This window comes from Rhamphochromis longiceps, linkage group LG2 (assembly GCF_057381845.1).
Source record: "Rhamphochromis longiceps isolate RC_006_pf linkage group LG2, R_longiceps_female_GT1.1, whole genome shotgun sequence".
Taxonomy (NCBI): Eukaryota; Metazoa; Chordata; class Actinopteri; order Cichliformes; family Cichlidae; genus Rhamphochromis; species Rhamphochromis longiceps.
In genome coordinates, this window is record NC_140558.1 from 24,876,808 (window position 1) to 24,894,295 (window position 17,488).

General features: G+C 41.0%; 2 protein-coding genes and 1 long non-coding RNA gene across 6 annotated transcripts in view; 1 reads left to right on the plus strand and 2 right to left on the minus strand.

The window, feature by feature from the left end:
* syvn1 (synovial apoptosis inhibitor 1, synoviolin) overlaps positions 1-1,239 on the minus strand; it is a 13,164-nt gene extending 11,925 nt beyond the window's left edge. Inside the window, exons 1-3 of one of the 2 annotated variants that reach the window (XM_085419537.1) lie at positions 1,053-1,239; positions 228-373; positions 47-139 (exon numbers count right to left, since the gene is read on the minus strand). In XM_085419537.1, the coding sequence (XP_085275663.1) occupies positions 47-139; positions 228-359 (225 nt within the window). In that variant the 5' untranslated portion in view covers positions 360-373; positions 1,053-1,239. Of the gene's footprint in view, positions 1-46; positions 140-227; positions 374-1,048 lie in introns of both variants that reach the window. The other variant, XM_085419532.1, reaches the window with a different exon arrangement.
* An 846-nt stretch (positions 1,240-2,085) lies between these two features.
* On the minus strand, positions 2,086-12,955 carry smad5 (SMAD family member 5). Of its 3 annotated transcripts, none has more exons than XM_085419553.1 (7): positions 12,721-12,955; positions 8,148-9,092; positions 6,759-7,049; positions 5,690-5,797; positions 4,322-4,543; positions 3,983-4,239; positions 2,086-3,624 (listed from the first exon to the last, which is right to left on the minus strand). In XM_085419553.1, the coding sequence occupies exons 2-7, from the start codon at positions 8,548-8,550 to the stop codon at positions 3,481-3,483; spliced, it is 1,425 nt and encodes a 474-aa protein (XP_085275679.1). In that variant the 5' UTR covers positions 8,551-9,092; positions 12,721-12,955; the 3' UTR covers positions 2,086-3,480. The 3 variants fall into 3 exon arrangements, with proteins under 3 accessions (XP_085275679.1, XP_085275686.1, XP_085275671.1); XM_085419560.1 differs by lacking the exon at positions 12,721-12,955 and adding an exon at positions 12,187-12,345 and having other exon boundaries at positions 5,693-5,797; XM_085419545.1 differs by lacking the exon at positions 12,721-12,955 and adding an exon at positions 12,187-12,345.
* A 46-nt stretch (positions 12,956-13,001) lies between these two features.
* On the plus strand, positions 13,002-17,450 carry LOC146677236 (uncharacterized). The gene is made up of 3 exons (XR_014913450.1): positions 13,002-13,128; positions 15,600-15,778; positions 16,025-17,450. It is a non-coding gene; the product is annotated as an uncharacterized LOC146677236 (long non-coding RNA).
* Positions 17,451-17,488: the final 38 nt, after the last annotated feature.

A 17,488-nucleotide genomic window follows, 5' to 3' on the forward strand; every position in this document is an offset into this window, starting at 1 on the left:
TTAAATACGTCACGATGAATCAACTGAACGTAAAAGATATCTCTACCTCCATTTCTGCAGCTCTCAACTGACCAAAAAAGACCTTCCTCATAAACTTTCCCAGCAGAAACACAAGCACAAATGCCTGGATGTACAACACCTGATACCAGGAGAGAAAGGAAAATTTAAAGAATTTACAGAAAAAACAAAACAAAACATGGAACATTTGACTTCATTTCCAATCTTACCGCCATGCTGGGACTGCTCTTGGTGAGGTAAACTACAGTCGGGTAAAACTGGTGTTTGAGTAAATAAGCATGTGCCACAACGGCCCCAGTCAACGCCAGACTGGTGACAGTCACTAAGGCTGCTCGCACCATTTTGGCCTTGGATGCTGTGGAGGGAAAACAGATGGAGAAGGAATGGAAGAACAGGTTAATGCTTGTGAAAGTTGACAAATACACTAAAGCAGAACGCAAATAAAAGTGATATGCTTGGGGGGGGAGGGGCGTCTTTATGCCATGTTCGTTTTACTTAGATAACGACTTTTAAAATAAAATGTATTAGGTAGACTTTATGAGGGTATATGGTCAAAAGGTTTTGGCACTCATAGTGAAATATAGTTGTGCTGTTAAACCAAAAAAATACAGAAACGTTTTATATTTAAACATCAATGATGCTTCCTTTTGAAGTTTTGAAGCTGACCACTACAATTATCAGGAATAACTTATAGTAAAGCTAGTTAAACAACAGCTACACTCCCTCTTCAGAAAAATCAAACAAAACCACGTATACAGATGCTAAGTAGCTTACTGTTTTTAAAGCTAATGGGCCAATGAAGTCTGAAAGCCGACTGACCTGCTAGGTTTTCAAGAAATATTAAATGCTAAAACCACAAATATAAAGAAGCTACACATTATCCAAATACCCGAAGATACGATTGTCTGGGTTAATAATGTTATCTGCTCCACAGACTGTCAAACAGTTAACTGTGTTAGTTAGCCAGTTTTAGCTAGCGTTAGCCTGCTAGCTGCTACCGTTGCAGCTGTCACTACTCTGCGGGACTCACCTACTCGATGTCTGTGGTAGACTTTCTCCTTAGTACCTTTGTCGGATGTATCCCTGCCTACTTGAACTGTATATTATGAGCAACTACTCCATTTCAGCTCTTTCACAACACCCTCCCTGTAATATTTATTATCCTCACCCCTTTCTGCCTGTATACGTGTTTATCTTTGGCTTGCTCACTAGAAGCCACCTCACATCCGGTTGGTAAAATTATTTTGACGCAAGACCAATTTGTGTGTCTCACGACATGCTTGTGTTCTTATGTCCGGTAATCGCTATAAAAAGCAGATAGAGGGACGCTTAATTTACAGTATTTAGTCACGACTTAATATTAGTGTTTGACCCCTATATCGCGTAACAGTGTTTGTAGGTGCGGCTTGTTTCACTCTACTGTATTGTTAAGCGACGCACCTTTTAGGATATTTACGGTAAATAGAAACGTGGACCAATAGGAAGTTGACTGGCTGATGCGTCATTGGTTAACGCTTCAGGTCTGGCGGTGAAAAACTGTAAAAAGGGCAACTTGCTATTCTGTAACCTCCTGTACTCATTGTGCCTATTTTTGTTTATTTATAAGCTCAGGTAGACACGTATACACACACACACATAGGTGAAAAATATTTGTGCTATGTTGTTATTCAGAGCTGATTATAGATTTGAATAAAGCTTCCTGAAAGATTTATTGAAAAATTTCCTTTAACTTGAATTGTCTCTAAAGGTTCTGCGTGTACCTACCTCATGAATATGAAGGAATCCTGCATGCTGTCCTTATTGAGACATGCTGCATGAAATACAGAAATATCAACAAACATTTCAACATTTTTTAAGTTCTCCATTTCAGCCAACAAGTGCTTTAACCTCATGGAAAGCAAAAAGAATGCTATTCTTGTATAACAGATTTATTGACACTAAGCCGTACTGTAAACAGAAATAAGCTGTGGACTTTGTGTACTTAATCTTTCAGTCATTACAATTCACTGTCCTTTATGAGTTTACCACGGTGACAGTGTATTTTCACAACCCTTTACATCTAATAAAGGCTATTCAAAGCAATCAGCCATAGATAGAATGATTCCATGGAGAAAGCTGGATGGTGTGTCATCAGTTTTCATTATCAGAACAAACCACTGTGTACGGTGAATCCATCTGCTCACGTATGTTTTGACTGATTGTCGCCAATTTGCCAAGACCAGACGTAAGCACAGAACAATAAGCTATCGCTGTTATCAACTGGTAACTTAAAGACATTTTTGTTACCTGAAGTAAAAATAAAAACTTGACTTTAGAAAAAAAGAAAGAAATAGAAACAGTATTTTTACTTAAAACAAAAAGAAAAACAAGAGGAAAATAAAATAAAAATTCACAGGAAATGCCTTTGTCCAACACAAGCAGGAGATTGTTGCACACTGAGGTTATCGTCTCTATGCGACTGAGCCAAAAGTCAAAAATTTAAAAACAAAAACACTTAAAAGTACAAAACTAAAATTATTCCGTTACCAGACAACCCCTTTATTTCATTGAGCAAAGGAGGTCAAATTATTTATCAACATAATGCCTTGGTACCCACGCCAAACCCATCCAACATGCCTCCATAAAATTCATGAGTGCACAATATTGTTAATACAGTGAGTATGGAAAATACAGCCACTCTTACTTGAACACGAGAGTACAAACAAGAATCAATAATGATGGCGTCCACTTTCTGATTATATCATATATGACTACTTCTATTACGATAGATGTAACATTCACAATGTTGTTAGCTTATGGCATGTTAAACTTGTTCAGTGATTGATCTCCCATATCAAAAACTATCAGGTTGGCATACATAACTTTCTTAAAAGGCAGTAGCTCAGTGTTCAATTCTAGCAGTAGAGACTATAAAAAGAAAGCATGTTATATCTGAGTCTAATGGTAAACATAGTCATGTCTATATCTTTATTGTAAATATTTGACATTGAGACAACAATGTAAGAAAAGTGTTTTGTAAAATTTCAAATTGTCAGACACAAGGCAGAGTAGTGAAACAGTTCCGCTTCATTAAAAACTACACATATGGAGAAACAAAAAGTTATTCGTCAAACAATAAAACTTGATGCAAAAAAAAATTAACATTTGACAGATTCAAGCTTGACAATGGAGCCCTCAGTTCTTGTAGGTATTGTAGCATTGTCAAGCAGTAGTGTGTCCATGTCGTCACTGCTACTTGGGCATATTCTCATCTTTCTCCAGGTATTTTCTTGCAACATTGATGCCATTTCAACAACTGGATGCTGGCTGCAGGTGCTGTTGAATTATTAGCCAATCCCTTCCCAAAGTAAGTGTAAACAGTTCAGCCATTAAGACTGTTTTAAATTAGAAATCATTGAGGGGTTTTGGGGGCGAGGGGGGTGATTTTCATAACGGGTCTCCCAGGCTCTCACAAGTCCAGTATTAGGACACAGAAGAGATTGGGTTGAGAGGAGAACCCATTTGTGTTAGCACTTTGTCTAGCCACTGAAGCGGCCCGTGCAGGTGCACTTCGATCCAGCAGGGGGTGCTGGTGACATCCTGTCGATGATACTCTGCTCCCCAGCCCTGTGGAGGGAAAACACAAAAAAAAAAAAAACTAAAGGTACACCATATTACACAATGACAGTGACTGATGATGTTTGCACTTATTAAATCAAGCAAAAGTGTGGCTGGTATTGTTTTCACCGTGTGTGTGTGTGTGTGTCTCATCATGACTTAATGCAGACTAGAGAAATCTACTGTAACAGAAACTACCAAATAGGTGTACTTCTTGGAGTACTTTGGTAGGCTGTTTTTCTGACTTTCTTATAGCAAAAAGAAAGTCAGGTTTTGAAGTGCTTGTGGTCTGACTCACAATTAGTGAGGAATCAAGAAATTACCGAGAACGTCTTCATTCGACTTGTGTACAGCATGAAACCCTTACCTTGACAAAGCTCATCCTAATTGTACACATCTTGGTAAGCTCATAGACGGCCTCAAAGCCATGGTTAACCGACTGAGCCAGAAGTTGAGCAAACTCTTGGTTGTTGAAAATCTTCAGGCTACATCCACTGGGGATCTTGCACACAGTGGTAGGGTGGAAGCCGTGGTGGTAATTACAGTTACGACTCTGAACAAAAATGCTGGTGTCGCTGAGGCACTCTGCATACACCTCCCCTCCCACATAGTACAGGTGCACTCCTGGACGACAAACAAAAGTGTAAGAACATTTAATCACCATCATTTCCTTATTTCCTACTCTTACTGGGGTTATTAGTCATACCTTTGCCAATGTGTCTGCGGGTGTTCTCGATTGTGGAGTTGCGGTTGACGTTGGACAGCAGTCCGAGGCAGAAGCGGTTTTTGTTGTTTGAGGGGTCAGTGAAGCCATCCACGAGCACACTGGTGGATGAAGCGTGGTAAGCCTCTCCGACACGATTGTTAAGTTCATAGTAGACAATAGAGCACCAGTGACTGGGCTCCTCATACTCCACTGGCTGCACATCTGCAAACAATAGGTAAGATCAACAGATGTTGAACATGGATTTGAAATGAATTCAGACAATCCAGACAGTACACGACTGCGTGGTTAAATAAACTACGAGATTTATTAATTATTACGGTTAAAGAGGAAAAGTAACCAGGAGCAAAGCTCTGTTAACCCAACTCATGTAAAACTACATTCAATGAGGTTACCTCAACTAGCTCTAAAAGACCAGTCCTAACATATGGTCTACACCAACAGTCTGGTCAGAGATCATGCAAGTTTAAATAAATCCAAAGCTGTCACATCTTTCTTATTTCTGTAGTACAATGATGTGATGCTCCATAGAGGCTCTAATTTAGTCAACCTACATAGACTCACTCCCGACTTCAGCTCTCATAAACCAAATACTGCTGGTAGACATGAAGTGTAGCGATACTTGTGCTTCAGTAAAATGTTGTTATACAGAGATTTACAAGCACCAGGTAAATCTCAGTAATGTGTGAACTGTTTTTGGCAAGGGCCTGAAAAATGTCAAAGCCCTGCATATCAGCTTAAAAAGGTTGTCAAAACACCTTTTAAATGTGGGCACAGCAAAACACTGACAGAGTCAATAGTCCAAGTGATATTAAAACATCTTTTCCTAAATATAACCATGAATGTAACAGAGAGCTGCTTCGCACTTATCCAATAAGAGTGTTAAGTTAAATGAGTCAAAGGACTTGAAACTGTTATGTTTAGGTTTAAGCATAATAGCTTATAAATAGGGGGTCATGACAGCACATTGGACAAAACGTTTGATTTAGTAGAGTCGTACCGCAGCTGCCCAACCTCACATAACCCTCCTAGAGACTTATCTGGGTCTCAAACACGAGAACTTTCACACATTTGACAAATGGGTTAACTTAACCACTACAACTGAAAGATATAAACCAGGTTTAATGGAAGATTGTGTAAAAAGTGTCCCATAAACTAAAACGGAGACAGCACTACTTGGATTTGAAGAGAAAAAAAAAATGAGGAAGAAACAAGACCTTTGTAAATTAAACTCTGTTCATAATTTAACAGCTAGTTAAAGAGGAAAGGAAACTTATACATGAAGCTGAGATATACCAACAGGTTTGGTATATTTTTGCTACTGTCAGTATAACTGTGAGCACATCTCACCACCTCTGGCAATGCTCTGCGGTACCAGGCTGCTGTTCGTTTCCATGGACTGGGGCTCCTGGCCGATCGGCTCATCAGGGGGCATGTAGGCTGGTGGTGGGGTGTCAGCTGAGACATTAAGAGAGACATTAGTGGGACCAGTTGCTGCTGCTGACAAATGTACTCTCTCTCTCTTACGCACACAAAATCCCCTTAGACACTCCTTAGAACAATCATGACAAGATCTGTACCCCGGAAATGGTGTCAGATTACACACATCCCTCATTTGCTAAGCCACATGCTAACCCATTCCCGACAGATGCAACATGAGCTTTTCAAGCCCTTAGTGAGGCATACAGGAAACAAAACATCTACTTAAAACTGCAACAAGGACATTTCAGTGGATCATGATGCTTGTCAGCATTCAAAAAGCCAACCAAAGCTTTGCAGGATAAATAACTTAAATCCTAAATTGCTGTTAAAAACAAAAAACAAACAATTTAAAAACAAAACAAAAACCACCCCTTTTTGCCAGACTGCCTTAAATCACTGGATGTGTCAGCAGATCTGGAGTGAAGCAGAGTCTAGACCAGTGGTTCTTAACCTTGTTGGAGGTACCGAACCCCACCAGTTTCATATGCGCATTCACTGAACCCCTCTTTAGTGAAAAATAAAATATGATTTTTTTCAAATTCAAGACATAGATATGTTTTTTATTGGTGCACAAAATGAGCGGTGCATGTCACGGTGGAGGGTCTGCCGAACCCCTGAGACCGACTCACCGAACCCCTAGGGTTCGATCGAACCCAGGTTAAGAACCACTGGTCTAGACTAAGAGCATCAGTGCTGGTGGATGGAACTGGATTCGCCTGGCTACATCATTTGTTTTTTCACCATACAACTGTAAACAGACTCCTCCCCCCCCCCCCCCCCCCCCCCCTTGCATTATGCAACTTGAAAAACAGAAATCCTGAGAGACCAGTGTTTATCAAAAGTCAGACATTTGTTGGCTACATGACAGTGACAATTCAGAAAAAACAATGGTTTGGCAACTTTCCCAGGGTTAGGTGGAGGAGTGTATTTGGTGTACCTGGGAGTTGGAATGGACTTGAGGGCCCCGAACTGGCAGGAGAGTTTGGATAAGTACCAGAGCTGGCTGGAGAAGGAGGATATGGAGAGTTGGGAGAAATGGAAAAAGAGCTGCCGCCACCTCCACCTCCTCCACTGCTGCCACCCCCATTGTGCGGCTGTTGGAAGGACTCTGGATAGGTGGCATTCAGGGGCATGTGTGGCTCGTTGTGGGTGAGGTTACGGAACTGTACCAGCAAGCTGTGCTGTGGGTTGAACTCGCTGTGCCGTGGTACCAGGACAGGAGGAAGCACTGGATGGAAGAAGAAAAATGAATTAAACAAGTGAGAAACTGCACACATGATGTATCACCATGTGGAATTCACAATTCATGAAAACTAAGTTTTTAAGGAGTAGGGCAAGCCCAAAACAATTAAAATTTACATGAAAATAATTAAAACCAGAAAGCAGCATAGATTAATCTTGTAGAGGCTGAAAATACCTAATGTGTAGAACACTGTATATGCTGAGATCGTTATTACAGTATTTTAATATGATTTTAATAATGCTATCAAAAATAACTGAAGGAATTCCAACCTGTATGTTGAAATAGAGATGACTGAACAACAACAGTGAGTCTTGAAATGTTATTTTTAGCTCTTGATACATAAGAACAAGATGTCCTTCACATCTAATTTTACCCTTAAAAAGGATTGAAGGTTTCCCTTTGCAAGATATTACTCTGACTTTAAGAGTCCAGGCTCCAAGGCTGAAATATAGTCTTCTCACCGACAAGTGATCTGCATCTTTGAACCGGTCAATACAGACCTTGCAATCCTGAACCAGTGTAGTATCAGAAAGCCTGTATCTTTAGGGTCATCCATGGGTGTGTAAGTGTATATGATGGGGTGTGGGAGAAAATGGGGAAGGGGGGGTTAAGTGATGTGAAAGTGCTGGGAGTTTAGTCTGAGTGGTTTATGCGTTTAGTACACTGCTTTCTGATGCCACACCCAATCTGGAATGCCTGAGGCATATAATCTAATAAGACTCCCAGAGCTAGTGATATTGATTTTCTGTGAAATGGAGGGGGCGGGCAGAAAAGGCCTGTGTGATGACAGCCTCCTGACCTTTGTAGATTTGTTTACCAGCTCTACAGTTTACTGAGAGATGTGCACAGTTCTAAATTGCTTTAATCCATCTTGTATTTGAAAGTTAAAAGGCAAAAAGCAAAACGAAACAATAGGCTAGAAATGTTAGAAACACTGCAAATAAACCAATTATGTGATGACTATGCCTCACAGAACACAGGTTTAATCGTATATACAACAACCATTAACATTACATGTCTGTTTAAATATAAAAGCTAAGGTTGATTAAACAGAACCTGTTTAAGGTGAGAAAAATTACATACCAGGGCTCTCCACTCTCTTGTAGTGATATGGGTTTATGCACACCTCCTTCTGTTTGGAGCCAAACGGATACTCGCAAATGTCCAGAGGCTTGAGCTCATGGTGGGACTGTAGATCCGGCCAGCGCCACACTCTGCAGTAGATAACATGAGGAAGACCCTTCCTGTGGGAAACCTGCAGCCGGCCGTCCAGTGATCTTGGAATGGTAACACACTTGCTGGGCTGTCCAGGGCAGCTCAGCGCTTTCTCCAGGTCTTCCATGGCACCCTTCTTCTTCTTCAACTTTTTCACAAGTGCATCAACTGCCTTTTCTGCCCATTTCTCTTCCTCGTCTCCCTGTTTCCAGCCGAGCAGGCGCCTGACTGTCGGACTTGTGAAGGAGAACAAACTAGACATGGAAGTCATTCTGCAAGTTGTAGTGCAGGTAAAAGAGAGGAACTTTCCTTCGCGATGACACTGGGCCTATGCAAGGGGGCCAAAAATCAGTCAGCAGGTAATCTCCAAAGAACGTTATTAACCCAACACAGTCTGTGAGCGTGTGATCAACAAAAGAAGTTGCTTGAGAGGGTAATATAAGTGTGCAAGTATGAAAAGCCAACACCGATGAGGGGTGGGGTGAGGGGAGAGGAGATTTTAGCCTTGTCTGACCAAGGACAGGAAGCAGGGGAGGGCCAGGAGTGAGCAAGCAGGACGCAGCTGCTGCTGCTCAGGAAGGGCCCTCCAGCAAGCTGTCCGGAGTTGGGTCACTACCACTGATGGAGAGGGGGGGTGTAGTCTGTAGGAGCTCAAATCAGGACTTATGTTGAACTGATACACTGCAGCAGGCCTCACTGGTGCAAGTCTGACACACGTCTTATAAGGAAGTGCTCATTTCTTGAGAACTACCAATGCTCTTTTGGCTAACTTCATTCAAATCGCCCACAGTCAGGGTTTCCTCTGTCAGCCTTCTGCAAAACACAAAAGATCAGAGAAAGAACACATGTAAAGTTTGAAATTACTGTTATCTAGATGAACAAGCAAGCCTTTCTAAACATTTTTATAGCAACTGTTACAGTTTTTTGTTTAATGACATGAAACAGTCTTTATGGCAACCCACTTAGAGAAGCACTATTCTCGATCCATGGGGTGGGGGTTTGGGAATTCAAGAAAACCCTTTGTGCCATTTTTGATCTGACACATTTCCACAGAAACGCCACCATCACTACTTAGAGGACTCAGTTATGTGAAACGCGTGCCATCTCAAACTCGAGATCAATCATGCACATGGAAAACACTTAACAGCCATATGGCCTAAAATGCATCTAACATGATCATTTGTCACACAACAAGCAATTCTGCAGAAAGGCAGCTACAGAGTGCTCAAGGCCAACTCCCCATTTAAACAAAATAAGGAAAGCAGTTTGGATCGGGACCAAAATTTAATGAGCTCTTTTTAAAGTGCCACCTCTTCAAGTTTCAGGACATTCTGCTTTTGGTGGACTCATGCTTAGAGGCAGACACACAGCTGTGATCACACTGGCAGAGGAAAGAGAAGAATAGATGCTACAGTCGGACTAACAATGATTGCTGAACTGACTGGTACAAGTTATGCCACATAAGGGAAAAACTCTTAAGGCAGCATGTGGAGAATCTACTTTAAAAAAATAAATAAAAGAAAATCTGTTTTTTGCCTAGTGAAGTCTCAGCCAATTTTTGAACTACTTTTCAAATAAATAACATGACAGTTGAGACAAAATACTGACCTCTCTCTTCAGTATTTGCACTGGGAAAGGAAAAAAAAAAAAAAAGTAAAACTAAGAGTTGCTGATTACCCCTCACTACTGATGCACTGCACCAAGATACCTTTGTCTCAGACTGCTCTAGAGATGTTGGGGAGTTCGGGCAATTATGACATATAACACTTCAATCCCCTTCATACAGACAGAGCAGACAGAGGGTCAACACATGCAGCCTGCAGCAGCAGCTGTTTGGGCTGTGAAACTGGCCTTAGTCAAAAAGGATGTAACCACAAAGAGCTGCTTCCTCCCTCATCCCATCTCTGCCCAATCCCTCCCTTCCAGCTAACAGCTGTCCAACAGCACTGCACTCACTCCCATTACTCATTGTTCTCCACACACATGAAAGCAGAGAGAAACATCCTAAAGCAGGACACACACACACCGAAAAAAAACCCATATCAACATGTAAATGTTGGGAGCTTTTCTGGAAGTCACCAGGCCACATTAAAGCAGTTCTTCCTACATGTGGATAGGCCTTTTTCAGATTCCAAGTGACACACAAGTTCATGGTTCAGTTGGTAAAGACAAGTAATCAATTTACACATCCAAACTTGTGGATAAACACACTGTAGCTACAAAGACTACATTAAATAAGATTTCTCATGCCAATCCTTCAGATAAAGCTGAGCTTTTCAAAAGACAAACAGTTCACGACGATAGCTTATTCTCTGTGTCAAATCAGTCTCGACTAAAGTATGTTTAACCAGATTCAGACAGATATCAGTGGGCTGATATTGGCCTATCACAGATTTATCTGTAGTTTACAGTACTGGCATGTTAATAACAACACCATCGGTTTCCATTTTTATTACAACTAGTTCCATGTGCGTGCGTGAGAAGAATAGCAACAAATACATCTACGCCAAGATCCCCCCCCCCCCCCCTTTTTTTTTAAAACACCCTAAAAATACTACCCACTATCAGTTAGGGTGCTATGTATTTTACAACATCGCACTTTGACAAGTACTTATTTGTTAACCCTCAGTAAAGGTGGCTTACATTCTTACAAAAATGACCATGAGTTTACTCTTTGTGGAACCAATTTAGTATGACAGGGATTGCTTGCCAGATATATAAAAACTATTAAAGGGCAAAAACACAAAACAAAACACTACAACACCACACCACTGGGATTTCTTAACTAGTTGTTCCCAAGTAGAGTTTCATTTCCCCAAGCATAAAATACCTTTTTTAAAATAGCCTAATATAACAACCAAAGGTTAAGACTTGTGGATCAGTCGTGTTTAAACGGGTAGTAAAATCGTCAAAATCCCACTATGACCCAGGGAAAACTCTTTATGAATCACAGAAAATATATAGGTCATAGATGCATTAAGAAAATGCATATACACATATGTACATGGATACAACATTTTAAAAAATACCATCTCCAAGCATGGCGGGAAACAATGAGATGTACTTTAATAATAGGAAGTGCACCCCAGAAGCTTCTCAAATCGTTGATAGATATTCATCAGTTTGGGCTGCTCTGGATTACACGCCTGAGAAATTCCTTTAATCCCGTTTAAAAGATGTCTACATAAAACGCACACAGCAAGCAAAACAAAAAGACAAAAAAAAAAACTTCCAAAAAACTGGAAAACCTGACAACACTACTTTGTTTAACAGCGTGTAATCCGTCTTTAACGCTTGTCAAACATGAAGTAACACGGAACAGACAATATGGAAGGACGATTCAGTACCCCCCCCCAACCAGAGAAAGAGAGAAAAGGCATTCAGAAAGACGCATCTAATTATACACAGACCCCAGAAACAGCAATAAAAATAGCTTTTAGTACTGCTCCAAGTGCTCCACGAAAATACACACGGTCACAATATAATATAATATCCCACTGGCATTAGCTAACTCTGGTATGTAGCAACTTGATGTAAGTAGCATCGAGATTTTGCTAACTAGCTTAGCTTGCTTTCACAGAACACATCTTGTTTAGCGTGAAGTTTTTAATTAAACACCTCATAACAACCATCTACATAAGAGTCTACCATAATCGTTTTATCATCAAGTATAACTTGGGGAGTCATCGTATTCAGCCTCTTAGTAGTTTGACAACGTTTACTTCAGCCTTCCTCCTCTTCCTCCATTCCAGAAACTTTTTGAACTTCTCACAACTGAAGCTAAGCTATGTTAGCTGTTAGCCAAGCTCTCCGAGGGGAACGGAGCGCCGAGCCTCTGTGTCCTGCTGATGTAGCTCCCTGGAGTTCAAGTCTACTCTCTTATTTCAACCGTTAAATAACCACATACCTTTCAACAATGCGTACGAATCATGACAGTGATCTTTCTTGCAAACATTTAGCCCGTAATCCCAACTTGTGTATACATTTCTTTCGTTTTCAGAGCCCCTTCGTTCCGTCTCTCCGTGCCATGTCCTCCAGATTCTGGAGTGAAATAGTCTGGGAAGGCGGAGTAAATATCGCTCCGCTGTCCCAACAAACTAGTGCTCGCTTTGGTGTTAATGTCCGTGAGGATTTAGTTTCTTACTGCGAAGACACTAAACATTAACACTAGTTTTAAACAGCTTTTAATGTACCACTAAGCATGACCCACAATCGCTTACTTTTCTAAAAAAAAAAAAATCAGGTCACTTTTCTTGAGTATAGGTCAGATTGTTCCAAGTGAGCTAACTTTTCTCCATCTTGACATTTGCGACCCGAATATCGAAAATATAACGTTAAATGATACGCCGGCAGCTAAAAACGTATAAGAAATGAAAGTGAAACGTTTCCATTTATTCTTTTCTGCTTTTGATGTTTAAGTGATTGAAGCTGGACGTCTTACGGTGGTCGTGCTGCGGCTCTGGAACGTCTCACAAGTTGCTGGCTCCACTCAGTCTGGAGGGCTGCGGTTTGTTGTGTATTGTTGTCCTTTATAGTCACTTGTTCGACACTTAGCCAGCCCTCGCGATGTTAACCCTTTGAACCTGAGGAATCAAAACAGAACTAAATATTCCACGACGATTCCCGTAGACGAACCGCTACTTTCTCACAGGACAGTGTCGAAGCTGCGGATTCTTCATTCAGTCTGCGGACTCCGAATGAAATGCAGTGCGCGTGCTCTGCCACTAGCGAGCACCCGACAACCTCACGAGGAATATCACAGCCTACTGGTTTGCTTTATAAAGTGGGATTCTCCCGATTCCTTCCTCCCATCCCATTGGGATAGTCACTTCAACAAAGAAGTGTTCAAGTGAGTTAACCAGACCTACAGCATTTGTAAATAAAAACGTAAGATATATGTATTTTTTAAAGGTGGATTAATACTTTTCTTCACAAACTAAAATAACTTGATCGTTTGCTGATTGTCAGGCTGAGCTTTAATGGGAAATCAACCACAGTAGTTTCTGAGATTTTTTTTTTTATAAGACTCAACAGTGAGCATCAGTGACCTTCAGTGGGCCAGCGTGGGCAGCCAAGTCTGAAGTCACCTGTCTATGAGTTGTATCAAAGTGTTACAGGAAACACTATAGCAGTGGGTTTGGGGACCACTTTATTTTGTTGCTGACATCACTGCTCTCAGACAAAACACAACATGCTACATACCATCCAGACAAGATTACAGGCTGCCCCTAAGAATCCGTCATGCATTGACTCTGTAATCCTTTGCATGAGGAAAAATGACACACTCCTTCCTTCTCCGGGCTCTGTGAACGTGTCCCTTCTGGCTGTAAGTTATGCGTTCAAACGTGACCAGTGGAACTATCATATTTGTTTTTATAACAAATGGTAACCCCACTGTCGAACGGTTGCCGCAATGCAGCTTGGAGTTTACATTGGTCTAATTCAGTGGCGTGCACAGACATTTTGGGGGGCAAGTGCTCCAGGGGGAAAAAAGGGCACTTTTTGCATATGTGGAAAACCTTTTCTTTGTATAATAAAAAAATCGCACAGGTTAAATGCAATTTGACTTTTATTTTCTCCTTTCTCAGCCTCTCTTTCCTAGGCATTATGCTTGCTGAAATTAGTAAATAAATAGACCAAAATGTATGAGAACGAATAAGACTGACTGTGGTCATTACAAGAACAGGGCAGAATGGTCGTTTTCACAGGCAATTGGGAACTGCCTATTTTTCCTTTAGCAAATTAATGTGTTAATGTTGCCAATATGTTACACCAAAAAAAATTAACATGTCTAACCAGTGCTTCTCAAAACTTTTAACATGCACCACCCCCAACACCGTACCCTTCAAACTACCAATAACAACGTCACTGTTCTGTCACAATCAGGTCACAACACAGTGCGTAAATGTCTGCGAGCATCGCTGAGTCAGTAACAACCAGTTAGGCTAAAGACTGCATCTTTAGACAGTTGGACGGTGTTCTAACTTTCTCACAGGAGACACCTACTAAAGACAGTCAAAGACATTAATTTCAATCTTACCAAAGTAGGACAGTAGTTGACGTTAGTTATGGAAAGGCTAATCCACAAAAACGGAGAAACGTCCATAATTCTATTATTCATAATCATGTCAAGGTTTTAGGTTTTTCTGCAGTTCCATCTCTAAAAAGTGTGATGTCTTCCCGTCACTGACTTCAGTTTGAAAACTTTGTATTTATTCACAGATTTCCGTGAGATCATCCTAAAATTTGTAACGAAAAATGGGCTCAAAAGAGCCCTCTGCCTAACGGCATGTAGCCTTAGCCTATAGCATAACGTGATATTTTCAATAGTGTATGCAAAAAGGTCGGAATTGATGGAGAGTGGGGTTGCCTAAATGGTTTAGGTTACATTTTAAATGTGTCGTTTTTTTTGTTTATCCATATGGATGGATGGAGGGGTAAGCTGGCAAAGTTTGTCATGTGCAGTTTCTGACAGGCTACTTCACAACAAAACAATTGCAGGTTGGTCTTAGAGGGCAAACAGAATAATTTCACTCGATTCATGGGTTACCTGACTGGTTGGGAAGGGAAAGAGCTGCCGTGTTGTCCGCCGTGGTTCCCAGTCGCTATAGTCAGCCTACTATGCCTACTCCAAGTAGTCCTGTGTCATGCCGCTGCTACACGCCTCACAACAAATGAACTGCAAGCGTGTTCACGTGACACGGTGACAGTGAAAAAGCGACAGGGTTCGGGTGTCTTTGAAGAAGGGGCACAAATCAAGCCATTATTTTCACACCTTTTTAAATCGCGCAGCTTTAAAAAAAAAAAAAAAATCACGTCTTTCAAAAGGGCACTTTTTTGGACTGAGGGCAAAAGGGCAAGTGCTTCAGCACCACCTCGTCTCTATCTGTGCACGCCAGTGGTCTAATTAAATATTCACAGCGGATGGTGACGTGAGCTCAGTCTGGAAATCACACTTACACTTAAGCTTGTGTATCAAAATGCAAGATATTCAAGAATCAAATGCATTATTATGTATGTATTCCCTTAATGCTTTCAAGGCAACTTCTTCAAATTCCACCTGCAAATCATCATTGTGTAATGCTATTGATGCTTTGCAGGAGGAAAACTACTACTGACACTATTACAGTTCATGTCATTCAGGTGTACAAAGCTTTCTTTTTTCTATCAAAGGGGATATATTCAGTTTTTTTCTATTTTCTTATAAATATACACTTTTCAGAGATTTTGGTCCATACTGGCATATTGACATCAAAGTTAGTGGAGCTTGATTGCCTGCACGTTTATAACTAGAAGCTCCCGTTCTGTTACATCCCAAAGGTGCTCTACTGGAAAGAGTTCTGGTGACTGTGGAGGCCATTTGAGCACAGTGAACTCATTGTCATGTGAAACCAGATTGGAGTTTTGTGACATGATGCACTGTCCTACTGGAAGGAGCCATCAGAAGATGGGTACACTGTGGTCATAAAGGAATGAATATGGTCGGGAACTATACTCAGGTACGTTGTACCACCTCACGGCAAAAAGTGTGTCAAGAAAGTTTCCTCCACACCATTAGACCCACCAGTCTGAAGCGTTGATACGAGGCAGGATGGAGCCGTGATTTCATGTAGTTTCATGTAGTTGGCGTCTGAACTTGCCATCCAAATATTACAGCAGAAATTGTGACTCATCAGACCAGGCAACATCTATTGTCCAATTTTAGCGAGACTGTGTGAATTATAACCTCAGTTCCTTGTTCCTAGGTGACAGGAGTAGCACCAGTTGTGGTCTTCTGCTGCTGTAGCCCATCTGCTTCAAAGCTGGACATGTTGTGTGTTCAGAGATGCTCTTCTGTATACCTTGGTGGTAATTTGAGTTGCCGGCCATTCTCCTCTGATGTCAACAAGACATTTTCACCCAGAGAACTGCTGCTCACTGGATTTTCCCAGCAGTTTCTGAAATACTCAGAGCAGCCCATGTGGCACCAACAATAATGGCATGCTCAAAGACACTTTTTTCTTCCCTGTTCTGATGTTCCATTTGAACTTCAGAAGGTTCTCTTGACCATGTTTGACTATGATGGTCTATTAGACATGGTCAAAGCTTGAAACAATTAGGTCAGATTAAATTGAAGTATTCCCTTCAAGGCAAAGGTTCAGGCTTCAGACAGTTTCTCAGCCCTTTGTGATGTAATAGAGAGATGTTCCCAATGGTGCGGTCACGCCAAGCAGTTTTAGCTTGGCGTGACTATATGAAAAAGTCTATACAACGAGGCAAACTGAAATAAATTTGCACAGCTGTTGGCCATACAGGTAACTCTAGGATAGCACAAGTTAAAACACATTTAGCTCTGGTGAAAAATTCTCTCTGGCCTGTGTTACGAAAAACCATCAGCTGGGATTTTCCTATGGGCTGCAGATTCTCTTCTGACGCCACCAACAGCCAAAATGTCACTGTAACTAGACAGTTACCAGTTGTACTCCCTTTTTGTCCTGGTGGCTGTCAGGGGCAAATATTTTCAGGTTTCCAACAAAGCAGACTTCACAGGAGCAATTAAACCTAAACTTTGCTTTGCAGTTGGTGCGAGTGCTGTTTAAACCTTTTTGTGAGGGGCAGCCAATCATAAGAAAGCGGGCTTGTGATAGCAGCTAAACTGATGGGCTGCACCAACTGAAATAATGATGATTTTTTTGAAACTGGGAATCATGCAAAGTCATTCTAGTAGTCTCCAATCAATAGATAAAAATAAATAAATAAATGGAGCACAATAGATCAGCTTCATGGACAGACAGGAGATTACAGATATACAAGTTGTATTTTTCTTATCAATAGGAAGTCTCACTGTTCAGTTAACTGGCTTTCCACTCCTTTTGTGGTTATAAAAACTTTTGTAGGTTTTGCTAAGCCATCATCCGTGTGGTTCACTCACAGGTCAGCTGCCAGTGCAAGCAGTTTGATTGACAGGTGATCAAACAGGTTAAGTATACACTGTTCAGGTAGTATGCATTTGTTCAATATCTGTAGGTGATGAGCCAGTCTTTTGAACTGAACAAGCATGTAGTGTTGACATAGTTTTGAGCTGAACCCTTATGTGTCACACTGTTCTCTTTGACTGTCTGCCTATTCTGCCCGTCACAGTCAGCTACACAAATCCTCTTCCACCTTCTTCAAAAATAAAACTGCACAATGCATCACTTCCTGTTCAAAGGTTTTTTGTTTTTTGTTTT